Source organism: Harpia harpyja, chromosome 4 (assembly GCF_026419915.1).
Source record: "Harpia harpyja isolate bHarHar1 chromosome 4, bHarHar1 primary haplotype, whole genome shotgun sequence".
Classification (NCBI taxonomy): Eukaryota; Metazoa; Chordata; class Aves; order Accipitriformes; family Accipitridae; genus Harpia; species Harpia harpyja.
This window is the reverse complement of record NC_068943.1, coordinates 58,668,828-58,686,826: the sequence shown is the minus strand read 5'-3', so window position 1 is coordinate 58,686,826 and position 17,999 is coordinate 58,668,828. Positions and strand designations below refer to the sequence as shown.

Sequence of the window (17,999 nt, the reverse complement as noted above, 5' to 3'; positions counted from 1 at the left end):
CACCTCTCCTGGCCAAGCTCTTCTCTCTGCTCCACTGGTGGAAATCAGAAGTAAATGCCTAAAGCTCCGAGACTTGCTGTGCACTCCTGGGGGTAGAGCAGAGCGGAGGCTCGTGTTTTGCTGATGGAGTCATTCCCACAAACCCAGCTTTAGAAATTCATTATAGCATCAGGCTCAAGCCAAACCGTTTGCTTAGTTACACAGAGAGGGGATCGCTCCTTCTGTTGAAATCAATGTTAAAACCACTGGGTGGCTTATGTAATGTAGCATCGGGCCTCCAAAGTGTTTTATGGCAGAGGAGCACATCTGGAGTCAGCAAAAGGCTATCTTGGGCCAAGGACTTTGCTGCTTGCCATATATGATCTACACATGCAAGTCTGGGGTGTAATTCTGCTCCTAAGAGTCACAGCTGAAGTGAGATAACGCAGCTAAAAGTTTTGGAACTACCTGAAATAAATACATTTTAAAATAGATGGTTTTTTCTTCTTAAAACTTTTTGAGCTGACCCTTTATATTTAGTGATAAACAAATACCACTCTGCTCTCACATCAGAATGCGATTCCCAGAGCAGTTCATTTCTTTGCGCAAGGACAAAAGCCCAGCCCCTCAGCAAGAGGAGCCTGAATTTATTCAGGATTCCATAGGAAACAGCTGTTGCTTTCAACCCAGCCTCTCCTTTATCTCCTTTATTGTTTATTCATGTCTCAGCTAATACTAACCACTATGAGCAGGTCAGGACTCTGCACTCTAAAAAGCTCCTCAGAAGCTGATGGAACTCAGCCCAGTGCCAGTAGGATGGAGGAGCTGGGTTTTACATTATTCAACTCCCAGGTGGTGACAGAGGTAAATTCCTGACTTTGTTAGCTAATAGTGCAGACAAGAGCCAGGCCTTTGCCCCGGATTTTTGAAAAGGGGGCAGACATTCAGTAAGTTGCATGAAGGAAACCAAATGCAACGAGCCAAAAACAGAGCACGCCTTTGGACATTTCTCCCCTTCACTGAGTTTGTTGACAATTCCTTTGTACTGCAAAGGATGTTTACTCCCCGCCTCTTCTGTAATGATATAGTGAGCAGAATTATGCTCAAAAACCTGCAAACGTTTATCTGTAAAGACTGTGCTGTGGTGTCACAGCATGCAGAAGTGGTCCAGAGCCCAAATAGACCGGGGATATTTCTACAGAGAAGCAGAGAGAAGGCACAGAGCGGTGACCCCAACAGGTATTTGCTGGAGATTTGCTGCCAGGCAGGGGGAAAGATGGCAGTGATGAGCCCAGTGTGAAGAACAGGAAAATGGAAGGCAGGGCTCCCATGTCCTCCTTCTAACTGCCTTCATTTGTCTCTGTTTCCCAGCCAAAACGTGGGTGTAATTGTTCAGGCATAGCATGAAGCTTTAAAGACTCACAGTGGATACAGCATAGCGGGAGGACAGCATGATGTCAGCAAGAAGTGAGTTGTTTTCCTCAGCAGTGGAAGAATTAGCGCGCTAGAAACCCAGGGATGTCAGGACTTTAGTCCAAACTGGAAAGAGCATTTGAGCTCACCAGATTGGCAGGGGACAGAGGGACAACCCTATGTCTCCCCTTGCAGAAAGGCTTGTTGATTTTCCTGAGTTACGAACCATCAAGTGCTGTACATATCACTCACACTCTTTAAAATGCTGCAAACCCCAAAGCAACGTCCCCATGGGGAGAGAAGCAACATGAGTTTGCCACGGAGAAGGGGAGAGGAGAGGTAAATGCCTGCTTGTACAGCAGACCTCTTTTCATTTAACAGCAGATGACAGCGTCACTTATTTTCACAGACAGCTATTTAACAGTCAACATAAGGAAGCATCATGAATAGAGAACAGCAGACAAGGTATAAATTATACAGCTAACTAAAGAATATGGTTCCTACTCTACTTTAAAAGACAGGCCAGATGTCTTGAGATACAGTCAACTGTTAGTCGGCGTGGCGAAACCCTTTCAAGACCAGCTAACTCAAGTCACAATGTGTGCTTGATTCACTTGGCTGAACGGGGATCTTCCTGGGCTGTGAGCAAGATTTACACGCAGCTGAAAATACGGTGGGAATGAGTCAGTTCCTTGGAGCTTGTGTGGGAGGCAAAGACAGAACTGTGGGTGGCTTCAAAGTGCTAAACAGCCTTTTAAATTCAGGCCCAGTTTCTCAGAGGAATAAGGAAACAGAGATATTCACCCTGACTGGAGTTAGTTCCATGCCTTGGGTCAGCCTCGAGAAAATTGCTCTCTGATAGTAACAGCCACTTCCCAAGCGCGCAGGTCCACTCACTTCCGAGACAGTTCAGCTTCAGATGTAATTCTGTGGAGTTTAACAGCAACCCAGTTAGTCCCACACCCATAGCAAGGCAGCAGCAGCTGGCCCTTCTCTCCTGACAGCTGCAGGCTGCCTCCAAGGCAAGGCAGAGCCTCATCAGCTCCAGGCCAGGCATTTGTCTGTCCATCTCTGCTCCCTGCACCTCACCCCTTTTGCTCGAGCTGCCTGGGATAACAACTCTGCCAGCACAGGAATCTTGGGTGCCCACTTCCTGCGATGACAGAGAGCTGCTTCAACCTTTCCAGCTCTGTATTGGCAGGGATTTGCCCTGCCCCGCAGTCTATCATTCCATCTCTGGTGCCAAGAGCTTTGGGATGTGGTCCTACCCGCAACCAGTCTGTGCGTATGGGGGAAAGAGGATGCTGTGGGTTAAATTACCTGGTGCATTGGAAATTCAGGCCCCATCCAGTTACCTCCTGCCAACTGTTTGCCATTCAGCCCCATTCTCCTATAGTGCAACTGGAGTCCGGTCAGCTCTAAAGAGGATTTATTGCTTTTACTGGATCAGGCTCACCCTTCCATTTAAGTGCATTAATGTGGGTTAGCTCCAACTTAGCCCCACACAGCATTAGCCAAGTCAACATAAAGTTCCCTACTACTGGCAATGTTGTTGTTTTTTCCCTGTCACGATGAATTTTTAATGGTCTTTATGTGCAAAAGCAGCTTTGCAAAATCTTAGGCTCCTGCTTTCCAACTTAGATGATTTGGCATGTGAAGAATGCAATGAATATTTAAACCTGTAGTTTGGCATAGCCTGCAGAGCAGCTAGAAACCTAGCTGTGGTCTTCTGGGGGACTGACCAGCAAGCATGCAAAACCCCCAGCCCGGAGGAACAGCACGGGGAGCTTGTGAGGATACATCAGTCTTCAGCGCTCAACCAAAATCACCCTAACCCCATCATTCTTTAAATTCTTTTAATTAACCTCAGGATTCATATGGAGGAGCTGTACGTGGGTGGAGCTGTGGGTTATTTGATAGATGACTCGGATCACTCTGCTGGTCGTATTTTATTCATGTGAGAATAACTGTTGAAGGCTGTTATTTACCACTGGGACCAGGGTCCCCATCCCAGTAGACAATGTGCAGCCATGTGGTAACAATCTCTGCCTGGAAGATCTTACAATCAAACCAGATTAGACAAAAGGGTCAAAAAGGAAGGGACCCCTCTTTTGCCCTCATCGTACAGATGGGTGAACTAAGGGCTCACACACACACATTCAAGCAGCCACCAATTAAGAGTTTACTGTAACCCCTTTGTACGCAATTTAGCCCACAGCAAAATCAAGGCAAATCAACTTAGCTTTATCGGCTGTAAAAGGGCACCCGGTTCAGGAGCCATCACAAGAAAACCTCCATCATCCGCTTGAACACACAAGGATAGATGCTGGAATTCAGCCAAGACAACGTGGCTTTCATCCTTTACATGAAAGGGGGCTCCCTTTGACATTTTGAGGCCCACTTTTTTAAGAGCTGTTATGCAAACTTTGGCTCACATGAGCTTGAACAATACGGAGACACGTATGACCGAAACTTCCAAAGTAAGCAACATTTCTGTATGCTGGACCCTGTTCTGCAAAGACATGTGCAGGAACAGTCCCATTGACTTCAGCTGAACAACTCCAACAGGTATCAGTTTGCAACCACCAGCCATAAAGAACCGCAGCTGAAGGACATTTATTTATGGTATCAATGTCCCCTGAGCCATGGTTTTAGTTTAGATATTAGCATGGAAAGATGCATGTTTCTTCAGAAATCGCTGTTGCTCTCTATCTCAGTGTGGCTTCCTGGAAATCCCAGATCTAAATATTGGCAGTTCTGTGCTATTTAATTTGTGAAGCCATCAGACCTCCTGTAGCCAGTGGCTGTCTTTACACGTGATCATATTTAGGAGGCTCCATAAGCTGGTGTGTCATTATCTCAGTGTGTTAATTGATTATGTCTGGCCTACATACAGTCAGCTGGACTATTCCCTTTGGGTTGTTATTATTAGCAAGACCCAGACATTTTAAGCCTTTTGGAGCCCAGGAATCTCTCTCATCATGCAAGTAGAAGCCCAAGGAAATCTCTTGGAATCATTGACTTTCCAACTACAATAATTTAATTTCATAGATGGAAAGATACTCATACTGATGCATAAGCAAGTGAGAAAAAAAGGTGAAAGCAGACTTCAATCTGGCAATAAAAAAAAAGCAAATCATCCACCTACAGCCCTACAAAGATACAGCCAACACTCTCAGCTGAATTAACAAATTGTGAAGCAGACCCTTTAGAAGCTACGGCCAGACTGAAAAACCAGGGCATTACGTGACACATTTCTTTGCCCTGATTGGGAAAACATGTCACTTCCCTTCCAGATATCACTGGTATATGTTAAAACAAGTATTCCACAAGCCATGAAAACAACAGCACTTGGTTTCCAAAAGATGTGTCTGAGCATGACCGGCTGTTTAAGAGAGAGGTGTGTTGCGAAAATGAAGTTGCTCTTGTGGGGTGGATGGTTAACGTCCAGTAGGGCATTATTGCCAGCTGAGTTTATCCACAGGTAGGGCATTCATAACAAGGCTTTTCCCACATTGTTTGCCTGGTGTCTAATCAGGAATGAGCTCAGCAAGAGTACTAACAGCTCTGCGTTTTACCCAGCTGCCTATTTTTATGAAGCCTGTAGGAAATTAGTTTCTTCAAGACCTCAGTTTGGTTTTCACTGGCTGTGTGGTTCAAGAACCATTATAGGAGTAGGAGAAGCGGAAGATTAATGGTGCAAATTCCAATCTGTTAGAAACCAAGCCAAAGTTTTGAATTTGTGTGTGTCTTTACTCCAAGTTGTGATTAAATTCAATGAAGTGCAGAGCCTTAGGACCCACATCTTAAAAAAATCCATACCTACTATTTTCAGCGATCTGTGGCCTGATTTCTGGAGATGCTGATCATCTGTAGTTCATGTTGAAGCAATCACCAGTTGCTAAACAATCAAATTAGAAGTCTCAAATTAGGATCCAAACATCAACCAATGAATTTCTGCATCAGAACCACGAAGTTGCTACTAGTTGGCTGAATTGCTCACCTGGCCAGACCTTGTTTTAAGCAAAGTGGGTCTTTCACTTGCGTTGCTTGTGACTAAGACTGAAAAGATGACCCTTAAATAGACAGTGATGGCAACTCTGGCTGCAGAATTTTTCTATATTTCTTTACAGGGGATGGGAAAATGCATAGAAGAGCTTTGCATAAAGAAATAAACACAAAGAGGCATTTTGGTATTGTCCTATGTATTAGCCAGGCTCTGAGAAAAATAGCTGCCAGTAATTAGCCTCCTAACTCTGTATTTTGAGGGTTGTTATATATTACTGAAGCCAGTGGGAAGTTTGCCATTGACCTCAGTGGGGCCAATATTTTATACCTACCCAGCTAGGAAATCTTAAGGGTTTCAGGAAGAAATTAAGATGTTCAACACCTCTCAGGGCAAAGCCACTTGTACTTAAGGGCCTAAATATGGACTTTACACCTTCATCTCAGACACCCAGTTCATCCTAGTTTATATTCACAGCTATAGCACAGCTGTCTTTTTGAAAGTATCTGAGTTCCAGAAAACATGTATTATAAATCCAATTCAATGTCGGCAATCTGACAAATAAACAAAACAATAAATTTGCTGTCTTTTCACTACTCACTTCATATCCTCAATCTGGTTTGTGTCTTTTGACACATAGGAGGCTTCAGAGAAATTGTATAACAATAAGAACACAATATCATCTCAACAATAAGAAAATTAAGGTTAAAGGATCCATAAAAGGGGATTAAAAACACTTGCCAAGAGAAGGATATGGAAGAGGAGACACTGGCATTTGCAAAATGGCTGCTATGGGCCACAGCTCCTGAACATCATCACATTTCCAGGCCTATCTGTATAAAAAACTGCCTGGGAAAAAACCTCAGACTATCAATTCAGCACTAGAAAAATCTCCAGAGAAAATTGTAGAAGGGTTGTTATGGTATTTCAGCAAAATCAAATAAATTTCAAATAAAAATTTTTTAGGCTTAATGAATGAACTCACATTGCTGTTACATTCAATTGGATTTTTTTTTGAAGAGGCACATAAACTTTCCTGTTTGAGGGGATAAATCAATGACAAATTGTCTGATGTTGGGAAGAAATTTCCTCTGCTAGCAGATGATTCCAATACAGAGTTTCTTGTATTCTCTCCCTTTGAAGTATCTGGTACAGGCTGTGGTTAGAGACAGGATATCAGCCTGACGAACCCCAAAGACATTTTCTTGTAGCTTAAAGTTCAGATGGTCACAAACAGCAGTTGTTCTGGTTAGAAAAAAGTATCACGCATTTGCTGTAAGTTCAAAAGCGCTCTGCTCAGCACCTGGATTTTCTGCTCTTCGTGCCACATCTTTACAACCACTTCCTTCAGGAACTGGCCATAAAATGTGCTCTGATGGTGACAGCTCTTAAAACGTTATGTATGTGAGTGGGTTTGAAAACACAGTCCTTTCAGGGGTGCTTTTTTGTTACAGGACCTTTTTCTCATGTATGTTAGTACATAGACACCCTTTCAGGCTTTTAATCTTTCATTGGAAGTTCAACCTAATATTGGAAAGGATTGCTGCCAGTCTGAAACCCTGCAAGCTGTCAAAAATGAGTGAAAGGTGGCTGAGGGAATGTCTCTGCCAATTTGACACTTTTTAAGTCAAAACTGCTTACTCCTAGAGACATTTTTTTCTTTTCCAAGCTGGTTTGTGAAGGTCCAAGTGAATGAAATGACCTGGCAATTGGGCACAGAAAAAAAGGTGATGAGCTAAGGTGCTAAGGGTAAAACCAGTGATCCTGGTGTCCCACAAAGCCCTTCCTTGGCTGTCAGCAGGATGCTCTCACTCCTCACTCACCCACTTGTAACTTTGCAGGACCAGAAAGTGGGTCCCATTTCAAACACAGCCCTTTAAAGACAGAATTGGGGAGCTGATGCACTGTGTGGGATAAGAAATCCGTTTTTATAGTGTCCCTTAGGAGAATGGGGGAGGGAGAAGACCATGGGAAGTTCACCTCAGGGAGTTGCCAGCAGAGGGGGTACTTTGGGTGCCAAACCTTGAGATACTGGCATCCAAATCCTGCAGATCCCAGGAGACAAATCGTGGCTTCACTAAAGTGTATGGGATTTTTGCCACTGACTTAAGTTGAGTCAGGATTTTACCCCAGGGAACTGGGGAACGCAATCTCCTGGCACTGAATGGGCTATTCCTCTCCAGTCTTCTGCCTGATGCTGGAAGGAACCCGTTTGTTCGAAGTCTAGGGAAGTACAAATGCAGCAAATAGCACTGCATATGTGATGGGTGCTAGAGTTTTGAAATTAAATGTATGTGGTATTTCTTGCTGTGTCTCTGACATGTTACAGCCCTTTGAATCTCTCTGCAAAGGCAGGGGTAAGCGTGAGGACTTTGCTCACCCAGCAGTCTGCTCCAGGCCTGTGGCACTTCTGGCACACAGGGAAGTACAACTATGTCTCAGCCCTGCAGCAGACAGTAGTAACCATATCTAAACTGTCATACTGGCATCATTGCAAAGGCTGCCTTGCTCTGGCCAAATGGTTTGCACCAAACCCCTCCATTTCAGGCAGATGAATGAAGGCACAGGCTTTCCTACTGGCCAAAATGCCCCTGGTTTCCCCACAGCCCAGTCATTGGCCCCAGAGAAACAGAGCCACTGACCATTCAGCACATGACACTCAAGTCACAGCAAAGCAGAAAAGTCCTCTGAGCAGAAAAAACCTCTCTGCTTCATCCTATTGCTATTTCGCTTTCTACTTTGGAAGCCTTCTCATTTCTGTGGCTGGCTCAACCGCTTAATGGGGTTATGGGGTTTTCCCCAAGATGAGGATGTTCACTGAGGTCTATTCACTAAGCGAACAGAGAAATCCTCCAGCAATACCCAATACTTGGGGCCACTGCACAGAAAACCCCATTCATTGTTGCCAAGCCACCAGGGTCAGCCACACAGCTGGAGTTTTACCTGTTTATTTATTTATTTAAAGGGTAAGTATCACTTGGGTTTTTAGCTCATGTTGGTAATTTTAGATTTCTGCTCCAAAAGGATACGTGTGCACACACACACACGCATATATATGTGTAGATAGATTTCCTGCTTGGCAGCCTGAGCCACAGTTGGTCTGAACTCTCCTCTCAGAGGCACAGACCATCTGCCCTTCCTGGCGGGAATATGTGGAAACTGCTGGGGGTACCTCAGTTTGAACATCAGGCCCCATACCAATACATCACCGTGACCCTGGGAGCTTCATTTTATGTACCCCTCAAAAAAAAAAAAAAAAGACTGTATTTCTACTTATATTTCATGTCTGGGATGAACCGTATATCCTGCATCTGCATTCAGTCCTAGCTTCTACACTGTCTTTTTTAGCTGCTCAGAGTTTTCTGAAACATATTTATTGGGATTTGAATTTTGCAATGTTTAGACTCATGAACAAAACCAGCAGAGTGCCGCTTCTTTTGGCTGCACACATCAAAATGCTCTCTGTTTTAAGTTGTGGTCAGCACTTTTACAAAATGTGGTTGAAAGTTATACTTTCTAACCTGGCTTTTATCATTGTTCTCAGGAAGTTGTAAAGAGTAAGCACTTTTAAAGTGAAATCACTTGAGTTCAGTAGTTCTGGAATTGGGCTTTTAAGGTTGGAAATGGCCCTCCAGGGCACAAGGACATTAATGCTTCAAATTTTAGAAGTGTCTGAGCTTTTAGTTTCTGAATCAGGTTGGAGCTAAACATAATCTGAATACCGGAAATCTCAGATTAGAAAACAGGGTACATTTGGGAACATATCAGACTTGATATTTCAACATCAAGGATCTCGCTGTTTGCACTGACAAGTTCCCTATCCCTGTTCTTTTTTCGTAAGATTGGAATCTCACATCAAGAGCTTAAACAGTTAATAAACTGACATTGGCATAACACTGAAACAGAGAAATTAAGAGTGTGAAAATCAGAAAAATGCTTGCTCAAAGTGGTAAGCCTGATAGTAGTCCTGTCAGTTCCCTTAAAACAGATGTTGGCCAATTCTGCAGCTCATCGTGACATAACCTTAGAAAATGCAGAAAAAGAAATGTCAGTTCATATTATACTCTCTGTATAATTAAGAATAATTAAGTATTGTAGATAAGAATTAAGTTTAAGGCTGCATATGACTTGGTAATGTCTTAGCCATCCCAAAGTATGCATTAATTCTAGCTCCCCCATGCAATGATATGTATTCTTAACACCAGTGACTCCTTAGGTCATTACATGAATTATATTAAGTCTGGAAATGACTTTGTACTTTCCTTGACACCTCAGAGTACACATCAGTGTGTGTGTGTAGCTCTGATTGTGCATGCAGAGAGCTGGGGTGTGTTACAGTCCTCGGAAACCTTTCTCTTTACAACCACCCAGAGCGCTGCTGTGAGATCCTGTCTCACACAACATTAGGCAGCAGGCTTGAAATCTAGCAGAAGCCAAACCAAAGTCTGTCAACTCTTCCTAAATGAATTTACAAGTGGGGAATGGGGGAATGAGATGAATGGCATGGGATGGTTGTGCATGAGTGCAGGGAAGCAACTAAAAATATTTGTGGAGATCTAAGTACACCACCCCAAAAATACACACATACTTTCCACCATTTAAATATCTTGTCTCTGGGCGGAAGCCAAACATTTTTCTATTTATTTCCACGTATGCCACCAAGATACTAAGGAATTTAATTGCCTAATTCAAAATGTTAAGAAAATACCAGAAGGCTGAACATCCTGGAAAAGGACGAGGTGTTAGGAAGGATGTTAACTCATCTAGCATCGTGTGCTGAAGAAAGGAAAGCATTTCCGGTTGCTAGTGCTGCAAGCTCGCTCTCAAATAATTTGTGAAAAAGGCTGCATTTGGTCTGTATGAGAAGCCAAGTTCTGCCTGTGATAAGCATTGGGAACACATGCAATGATACCTCTTGTTTCCAGGAGTCCTGACAGCTACTTACAATTTGCATTTCCAAGTAGAATTAGCAGAGAAAGGAGATTTACACATTCCTTCCTGATTGGACCGATTGGTTTGTGCTCCATGCAGTGAGGCTCCTGTAGAAGCCCAAACCTCCCAGTTAATCTTCAGAGACAGTGACAGGAGAGATGACCTTTGGGTGAAGATGGTGATGGACTTGTGCTCAGGATACTCCAGGCCAGACTGTGTCACAAATTCCCCATGTGACATTAAGCAAGTCATTCAAACTCTTGGACTTACTCATTTTCACAACAGGGATAAGTCAGTTTTACCTATTTCAATTACAGCTCTCTGAGCAGAGTGAGAAAAACTTATTACTGAGTGATTAAAGGAGGCCAGGTAAACCCTTCTCATGCAAAAATTCTGTCCCTGAAGGCAACACTGGGCAGGTAGTCCCTCCTGAGAAATGCTTGAAACAGTCATCTTGGTACCTTGCAGGAAAACAGAGCTGTTGCAGCTGGAGGCACCCTCACTGGTTATCCCTTGCAGTTGCCATCCATTCCCCCTGCAATTCCTGACCTGGTACTGCTTTTATGAGGAGAGGCTTGTTGGAAGTATTTGCAGGTTTCCTGAGTGAGCACAGCCAAGAAAATCCTCTCCTTGTCCTCTCTCTCTTCAGTTTCATAGGCTACACAGAGAAAAGTTCACACAGGTGGGACTGCTGTGATAACATTTGTCTGAACCCAAGGATGCCTCCCCAGGAGAAAGGTCTGGGGGTGAACTGGGTCGGCACCGCTCCTGCTGCCAAAGCGGGGAAAGGAAAGGCTGGGAGAGCCATTCTGACCCAGGCAATGGTAGCAGCACATTTGGTGTCAAGTCTCTTTGCTATAAAATGCCAAGCTGCATTTGTCAGCACCTAAAACTCAGCTTGGGTGAAAGGACATGATTCTAAAATGCAATTTGTTATTACATTTAATAGTGAAATGATTATTTTAAAGCCATAAAATATTCAACCTTGTTTCATATGGTTGCAAGCTTACAATATCCATGTCCTCTTCAAACTCAATCTCCTTGATTACATCTTGCCAAGAAGACAGTACCTGTCCCAGATATCAGCAGGAGTAAGCCTGGGACCTCTGCATTGATTAGGTTGCAGAAGGTTGATTACCTTTTGTGGTGCCTTGTATCTTGGTGTTTGCATTTTCCATGGATCCAGGGTCCAAACATACCATTTACTGGTTCAGTTTAGAAATATCCATGCATAACCAACCCTTTGATTCACAGATTAAAGCAAGAAGACATTGCAGGCTGCAAGAAGATACGCGGCTTAGCCACGTCTTCTGTGGGACAAGCTGAATTCGAATGGCCAGGGAACAGTGCTGAAGTTTTCCTGCCATAATTAGTCAAGAGAGTATGAACTGTAAGCAAAAGGCTGTTGGAGTCTCTTTGCCCTCAGCTTAGCCATGGATGGAGCAAACAGCAATGCAACCCAAAGGATTTCGTGTGCAACAAGAGTCCTCCCGAACACACCACCTGACCCACACTGCACGTGCTTCTCATGAGGCCTGCAAAGTATTTTTTTTTTTAAATTTCTAACAAATATACACTTGTATCATGAATGTAAACAGAAATCTAGGTTTATATAAGCATATAATATTTCTAGAAATACATGAATACAAATATAAACCAATAAAAAGGTGAATGTGGACTCAGGATCTCAGCAAAGCTGTGACAAACCGTTGAGGTTATTTATGCAACTGGCACATCATCCTGTGTGCTGGGTGGTGCAGATGACGCAAAGCACCGCCGCTGCAGGAAGCAAACCTTTTATCTGAGGACATGTATGGTTTGGCTCTTGTGCTCATTGCCTCGGCTCTTACACGCTGGTCGAGGCAGCTTAGTTATTCAGCAGCGAAATAAGCAGCAGCACGTAGAAAAAAAAGGAGCAAGGGCTTGGTTATCACTTTACCTACAGAAGAATAAAACTGGGCTTTTCAGAAGGGCATGGTGTTGGCCTGACTAGCTCACACTGGAAATAACTGTAAAAATTCAGATATACTCACCGGTTTTCCTCCAGTTTCTTCAGTTGATAGGCCACAGCCTGGTGTCCATTTTAACTGGGTTATTCCTCTTCCATCTTCCACGTTAAACCTCTCCGAATGGGAATGGCACTGCCAGCTGCCCCAGGCGTCTCTCTTCAGTGGTGGCAGCATCCAGCCAGCCCTACAAACTCCCACTGCGCGCCCTCTCAAAAAGCAAGGTGGCCCTCGCTTGGCAGCCATGTCTGCCAGCCTTTCTCTCTGCTTTCCCCTTTTCTTTGGGGCAGCTCTGCTTGGGTGAAACAAAATAAAATGAAAACATCCCCGTGGCGCATTTAGCCCAGCCAAAAGCAGCGCATGAGGGCCCAGAGAGAAGAGAAGGGAGAGCAAGAGGGGCATCTCGGCCACTGTCATGGCCGCTGGGGCCTCCTGGGGCACAGTGCCACCAGGCCAGGCTGCCCCCAGAAGTGTTCTCCCCCAGATATGTGTGAAACACCTGAAAACCACCTAAAAAACACTTGAAAAAACACCTGCCCCCATGCTCCCTGCCGCGTCTGGGCAAGTATGGCCCATGCCTGAGGCTAGCAGCATTCGCCACTGAAAAACTTAAATAAATCCATTTTTTTCCTCAGAAACCCCCGAGGTTGTAGGGAGGCGGCTCCGGCAATGGCTCGGTGTTTCCTGGCACCGTTTATTTTTCCCCTCCTTTTCCAGCCAGCCAAATAACAACAAACAGTGTCATTTTGATATGATGTATTTATATTTACATGGTACATTTTAAAGCAAGAGCTACACTGATCATACATATTAGAAACAATAAAAAAAGAAGTTAAGAACTAAAATGTACATCATACGCTTGTATATATATTTTTTTTTTACACAGAGGTAAAAAGGCTTATAAAAATCAATACAACAGGGTTTTAACTTTTAGTATATAGATACAATAATGATGAGGCTTCAGGCACTTTAATTTGTTAACGTGAGCGATAGCTTGGAAAAAAACAAACCAAAAAACCTTTCCACAACAGAAAAAAAAAATTTGGTTAATGTTTTGTTACCACAGATACAAAAATAAAATCTGAATAATTTCTCTCAAATGATTGATGTCAGTATTGCAAAGCTGACTGGGAGAACGCTACACACTGTTCAGCAGCAGTGTGGAAATTAAGGAGAAATATTTACAAAAAACACCCATTTCTATCATTGTGCCCTTACACCACTGCCTTCACAAACCAAATAACACACGCAGCAAAATCTACAAGTATTACAAAAACCCAAGAGAAGAGGGAGAAAGGAGGAGGGGAAGAAAAAGGAAAAAAAAAAAAAAAAGAGGGATTTTTTTTTTTTTTTAAACTTTTATTTCCAGACATACAGAAAGGCTTGCAGTATGTCTACTTTACTTAAATAAATAGGGGCACTTCAAGACCGGACAAAAAGCTGTAAGATCTTTTTGTAGTGTTGTGCTTTATAGAGAGAAGATCTTACAGATGTTTGTTTACATGAAACAACTTTGAGAACAGAAATAAAAGGAAAAGGTTGTTCCATTATTATTTTTTTTTTCCGAGGCTGGCTTGATGTTTACTAGACACCATTGAGAGATTTGTCAACTGCTATTAGGCACAAAATATTTATATTTCATTCAGCAAACCCAGACACACCACCCAGAGTGTAACGCTCCATCCCTTTTCCACTATCATTCTTTTCTTTTTTTTTTCCCCAACTGAAAAAATCCCCAGCAACTGCTACGAACTAAGCCTGCCAAACTCTATAGTGTATAAGCACATTGCATACTTAATTCATGGTTGACTAAAAAGCTGTGATTAACTCTCAGAGGAACCGCTGGGACATTCCACCAAGAAAGAATGGCAAGCATTCCTTTTACATTTATTTGGCAAATTAATTTAAAAAAAAAAAATTCCTCTCTTTTAAGACTGATGTCAATGTGCAATAGAGGGAGGGAAAGGACATGCGCCCACTGGCAATTTACTGCAGAAAGAAATTATGGCAGGAACAGCAGTGCCAGCTTTGACAGGCCAATCCCTAGCTGCCTCAAAGTATTCAGATTGTACTATGCTAGTTAGAGCTCACTGCGCTAAATTTTTTTTTTTTTTTTTAATAAAAATTATTTGGCTATTCCTTGTAATATATTAGAAAAATACTCTTTTTCCAAGCTAATTACAAGCCTTGTACACAAGACAACATGACATTAAAAAAAAAAAAAAATTAAAGTAATCTTATCCTGCTATATGCACCTTATGCATCCACTTGATAAATCTGGGTGGTGAACTGGGGAGGGGAAAGCCAGGGAGACGCTTTGGTCTGGCTCCTGCAAAGACTCACATGCTTAATCCTACACACAGACTCACAGAAATGCTGGATGCATGCACAATACATCAAAACACGTGTAAGCATCTGGAGGATTGGGACCGCAGGTCAGGAAATGGAAGTGGTGGTTAACATCCTGGCTTTTGACTTTAAATACCTGTTTAGATTGCTAAATGTAGTTTCTACCGTGGATGCATATGTTCTCATGCTCATGTATTATACAGAAAACAAACAAACAAACAAAATTTTCCATATAATCCACCACTTAATGCAGCATTTCCCCAGAATTGCCATAATAGTGCTTTTGACGTTGCATTGTTAGTAATTCTTTGCATAACAACAATTTTCCTCATCTGGAACCTTAGTGTTTCATTCACAGATCATTACATGGCTGGCTAATGAAGAAGTTCCCTTTCTTTTGGGCAGAACTCTGAAAACACAGTTTTATTTTTCCAATGTTATTTAGGGAAAAAAGAAAACCCTAAAATTTACATTTCCCTTTCAAGTAGTGGTCTGAAATGATTACAGGTAAGGAGAACTACCAGATTCTCAATGATTATGTGACTATGGTAACTGAACCTTGCTTTCTGTTCACAGAGCTTTATGAACAGAGAAATAATTTAAGATGTTTGCTGAAGGAAATGACGATGGACTCTAGAAGAGAAACTGCAGCTTAGATGGCTATTTTTGCTTTGGAAAACAGAACAAAAACCCCAAAGAAAACTAGTGACAGAAATACTGTGTTGTGGTACAAGTTTGTTACTAGCACACCTTCTATACACACACAATAACTTGATGGCAAGTTAAAATATCTTCCAAGTGATATTTCATTCACTACACCACCAAGTGATATTTCATTCACTACACCACCCCATTTCTAGAAATGCCAAAGCTTGCTAACACGCTGATGGTACCACACAAGCAGAGGCAAGACGGACACAACCTGGAGATGTTCTACAATCCACCACCTTTTAAAGCAGTTCGTTTCTCAAACTCATTTTAACTGAAAAAAAAAACCCCAAACAAAAAAACCAAACATGTACAAGACAGTCTTGTTTTGATTACAGATTAATAATACAAAAGTCTATGCTGTAGGTTAGTTAGTTAGAACACTTGATGAGCAAATCAATGCAGTGTGAGCCCCAGACGACCGAATGTAAAGTGATCCGAACTGGATGCTGTTGGGCACAGTGGCTGCATCAAAATGAGAGATCTCAATGCTCCAAAACCAACGTGTTCCTTGAACTACAGGAAAAACGTAACACTTTGAATGCATCTGTAGTCATCCAGCAGCTTTGTGTTTTCCACCACAGCACCTGCACATGACCCCACAGTGGTAACAAGCCCGAAGCGGCAAGTAACAGCACATACATGGAGCAATGAAAGACAAGGCGATAAGGGCCATCCACCGGAGGCAAAACATTTCATCACTGGTGTCACACGAGCAAGGATCTGTATAGTCTCCTTCTGGATCGGACATACAGTGATAGAGCATAGTGTCCGCGCACCACATACAGCTCACTCGATGGATGCAAGTCTTGACACGGTCTGGAGCATCCTGGCATTGACCCCGTTTGTTCTCCTCATGGTTGAACATGTCCCTGCAGTACACGCACCGCGACCTCTCACCATCTTCCTTCCGCCTGGGCTTGAATTTGACAGGTTGAGTCTTTATCACAGCACCCTTGATATCTTCACCCAGGTCGAAGTCCGAGTTGTCTACATAAGGGTAAGTGTATTCGTGTTTTGAGGCCTCACTTTTGGCAAAACGTACGTAGGAGTCCATGTCATCAGGATCAAAGTTCTTTCCTCGTGCTGGGGCATGGCGATAGTCCTCATATCCAGTCATCCAAATCTTTTCCCGAGGATTGATGCGCACTATCTCCTCATCATCGTCTGGAAAGTTGACATGCCGGTAGGATCGCGGTACTGACTGTGGAAGTAGGGATGGAGATGAAGAGGGAGAAAAGATAAATAAGCCCACTTTGCTATCAGCAATCACTGCTTCCTAAGCAGAGAAAAGCCAGTATTTAACAATTTTTGTCTTTTCTTCTTTGTACGCCCTTCACTGTGACCCATCACAGAGTTTCAGCCTTTGGCTCAGGAATGAGTACAACTGTCACAGACCTACAATGGTCTGTGTGCACATGGTACAACATAACACATTAAATCACAGTGTAAAACCTTTTTTTTTTTTTTTTTTTTTTATAATTGGAAGCCATTTAAAGCTAACTGAGAAGGAAAGGGAGAGAAAGGAATGGGGCTTTTTCAAGGATGTGGGGGGAAAACCAAACACCAGTCTTAGCTATGGCAGACACAGCCCTTTAGGTGGCCACACTGGGAAGAAATCTTACTTGTTCTAGATGGTAGTGGTCAGAGCTATAATGGTCATGAAGGTGTCCACGAGTGCAAATTCTTCGATGTTCGCAGGATGCAGGAGAAGCCAGACTTCGCACAGGCTGTTCCCTTTTTTGAGAGGAGTTAGAGGAGCTATCTGTAGCATTCTGTTTTAAATGGAAAGGGGGGGGGGAAAAAATCATCATACATTCAGCTGTTACTGCACATGGTATTAAAAGAGATGTTTTGCCACTCACTGACTTTACGCACACCTGCAATATTGGCAACACCTGACAGCAGGCAGCTTCATAAAGTTTCACATAAAATACTTGAAAGAGGCAGATCTGTTGCCAGGCCATAAAAGCTGTCGCCACACACATGGAAAAATAATATGCCACAGCCTACCTGTGACATATTCACCAACACCACTCGTATTCACTTGGCATGTTATTTGTTATACTGGGCATTGCAGGATGATGAGCGTTCACACTAGAAGCTAACTCTGAAGAGCAAAGTTAAACTCCGTCAACTGATGCAATCATATAAGTCCCATGGGCAGACTCAGACAAAGCATCAGTGTGTCCAGGCTGTACCCCACTAGTTACCCAGGCTACAAAAATACTGGCAATTTTGTTAACCTGTAGGGGTCCCATTAAGCCAAAAACTCCTTTACATGTTCTTCTCCAAACACTCACCAAATTCCAGTTCATCACAGGCTACTTGAATAATCAGCTTTCCTTTAAAAACTTCAGGGTTTTTTTTCCTCGGTTTGTCACTAATCTATAATGTGCAATGAATGTTGCTTGAGTTTTTATACATTCCTGGCTCATGGTGAGCACTTTCTTTAGATTAATTAGTTACATCATTACACAACAATGATCATGAAAGGGTGAAATATCACACAATGACATGCTGTTGTCAATACCCACAGCTTCTTAATATATGTATTTCACCTCCTCCTGGAGAAACACAGTGGTGTACCAGTCTTAGCCATCCTC

General features: G+C 42.8%; 1 protein-coding gene across 3 annotated transcripts in view; it reads right to left on the bottom strand.

Moving 5' to 3' along the window:
• Positions 1 to 13,674: 13,674 nt before the first annotated feature.
• SPRED2 (sprouty related EVH1 domain containing 2) overlaps positions 13,675 to 17,999 on the bottom strand; it is a 65,415-nt gene continuing 61,090 nt past the window's right edge. For all 3 annotated transcript variants that reach the window (XM_052784177.1, XM_052784178.1, XM_052784179.1), the window contains exons 5-6: positions 17,019 to 17,168; positions 13,675 to 16,597 (exon numbers count right to left, since the gene is read on the bottom strand). In XM_052784177.1, coding sequence (XP_052640137.1) covers positions 15,947 to 16,597; positions 17,019 to 17,168 — 801 coding nt within the window. In that variant the 3' untranslated portion in view covers positions 13,675 to 15,946. The remainder of the gene's footprint in view (positions 16,598 to 17,018; positions 17,169 to 17,999) is intronic.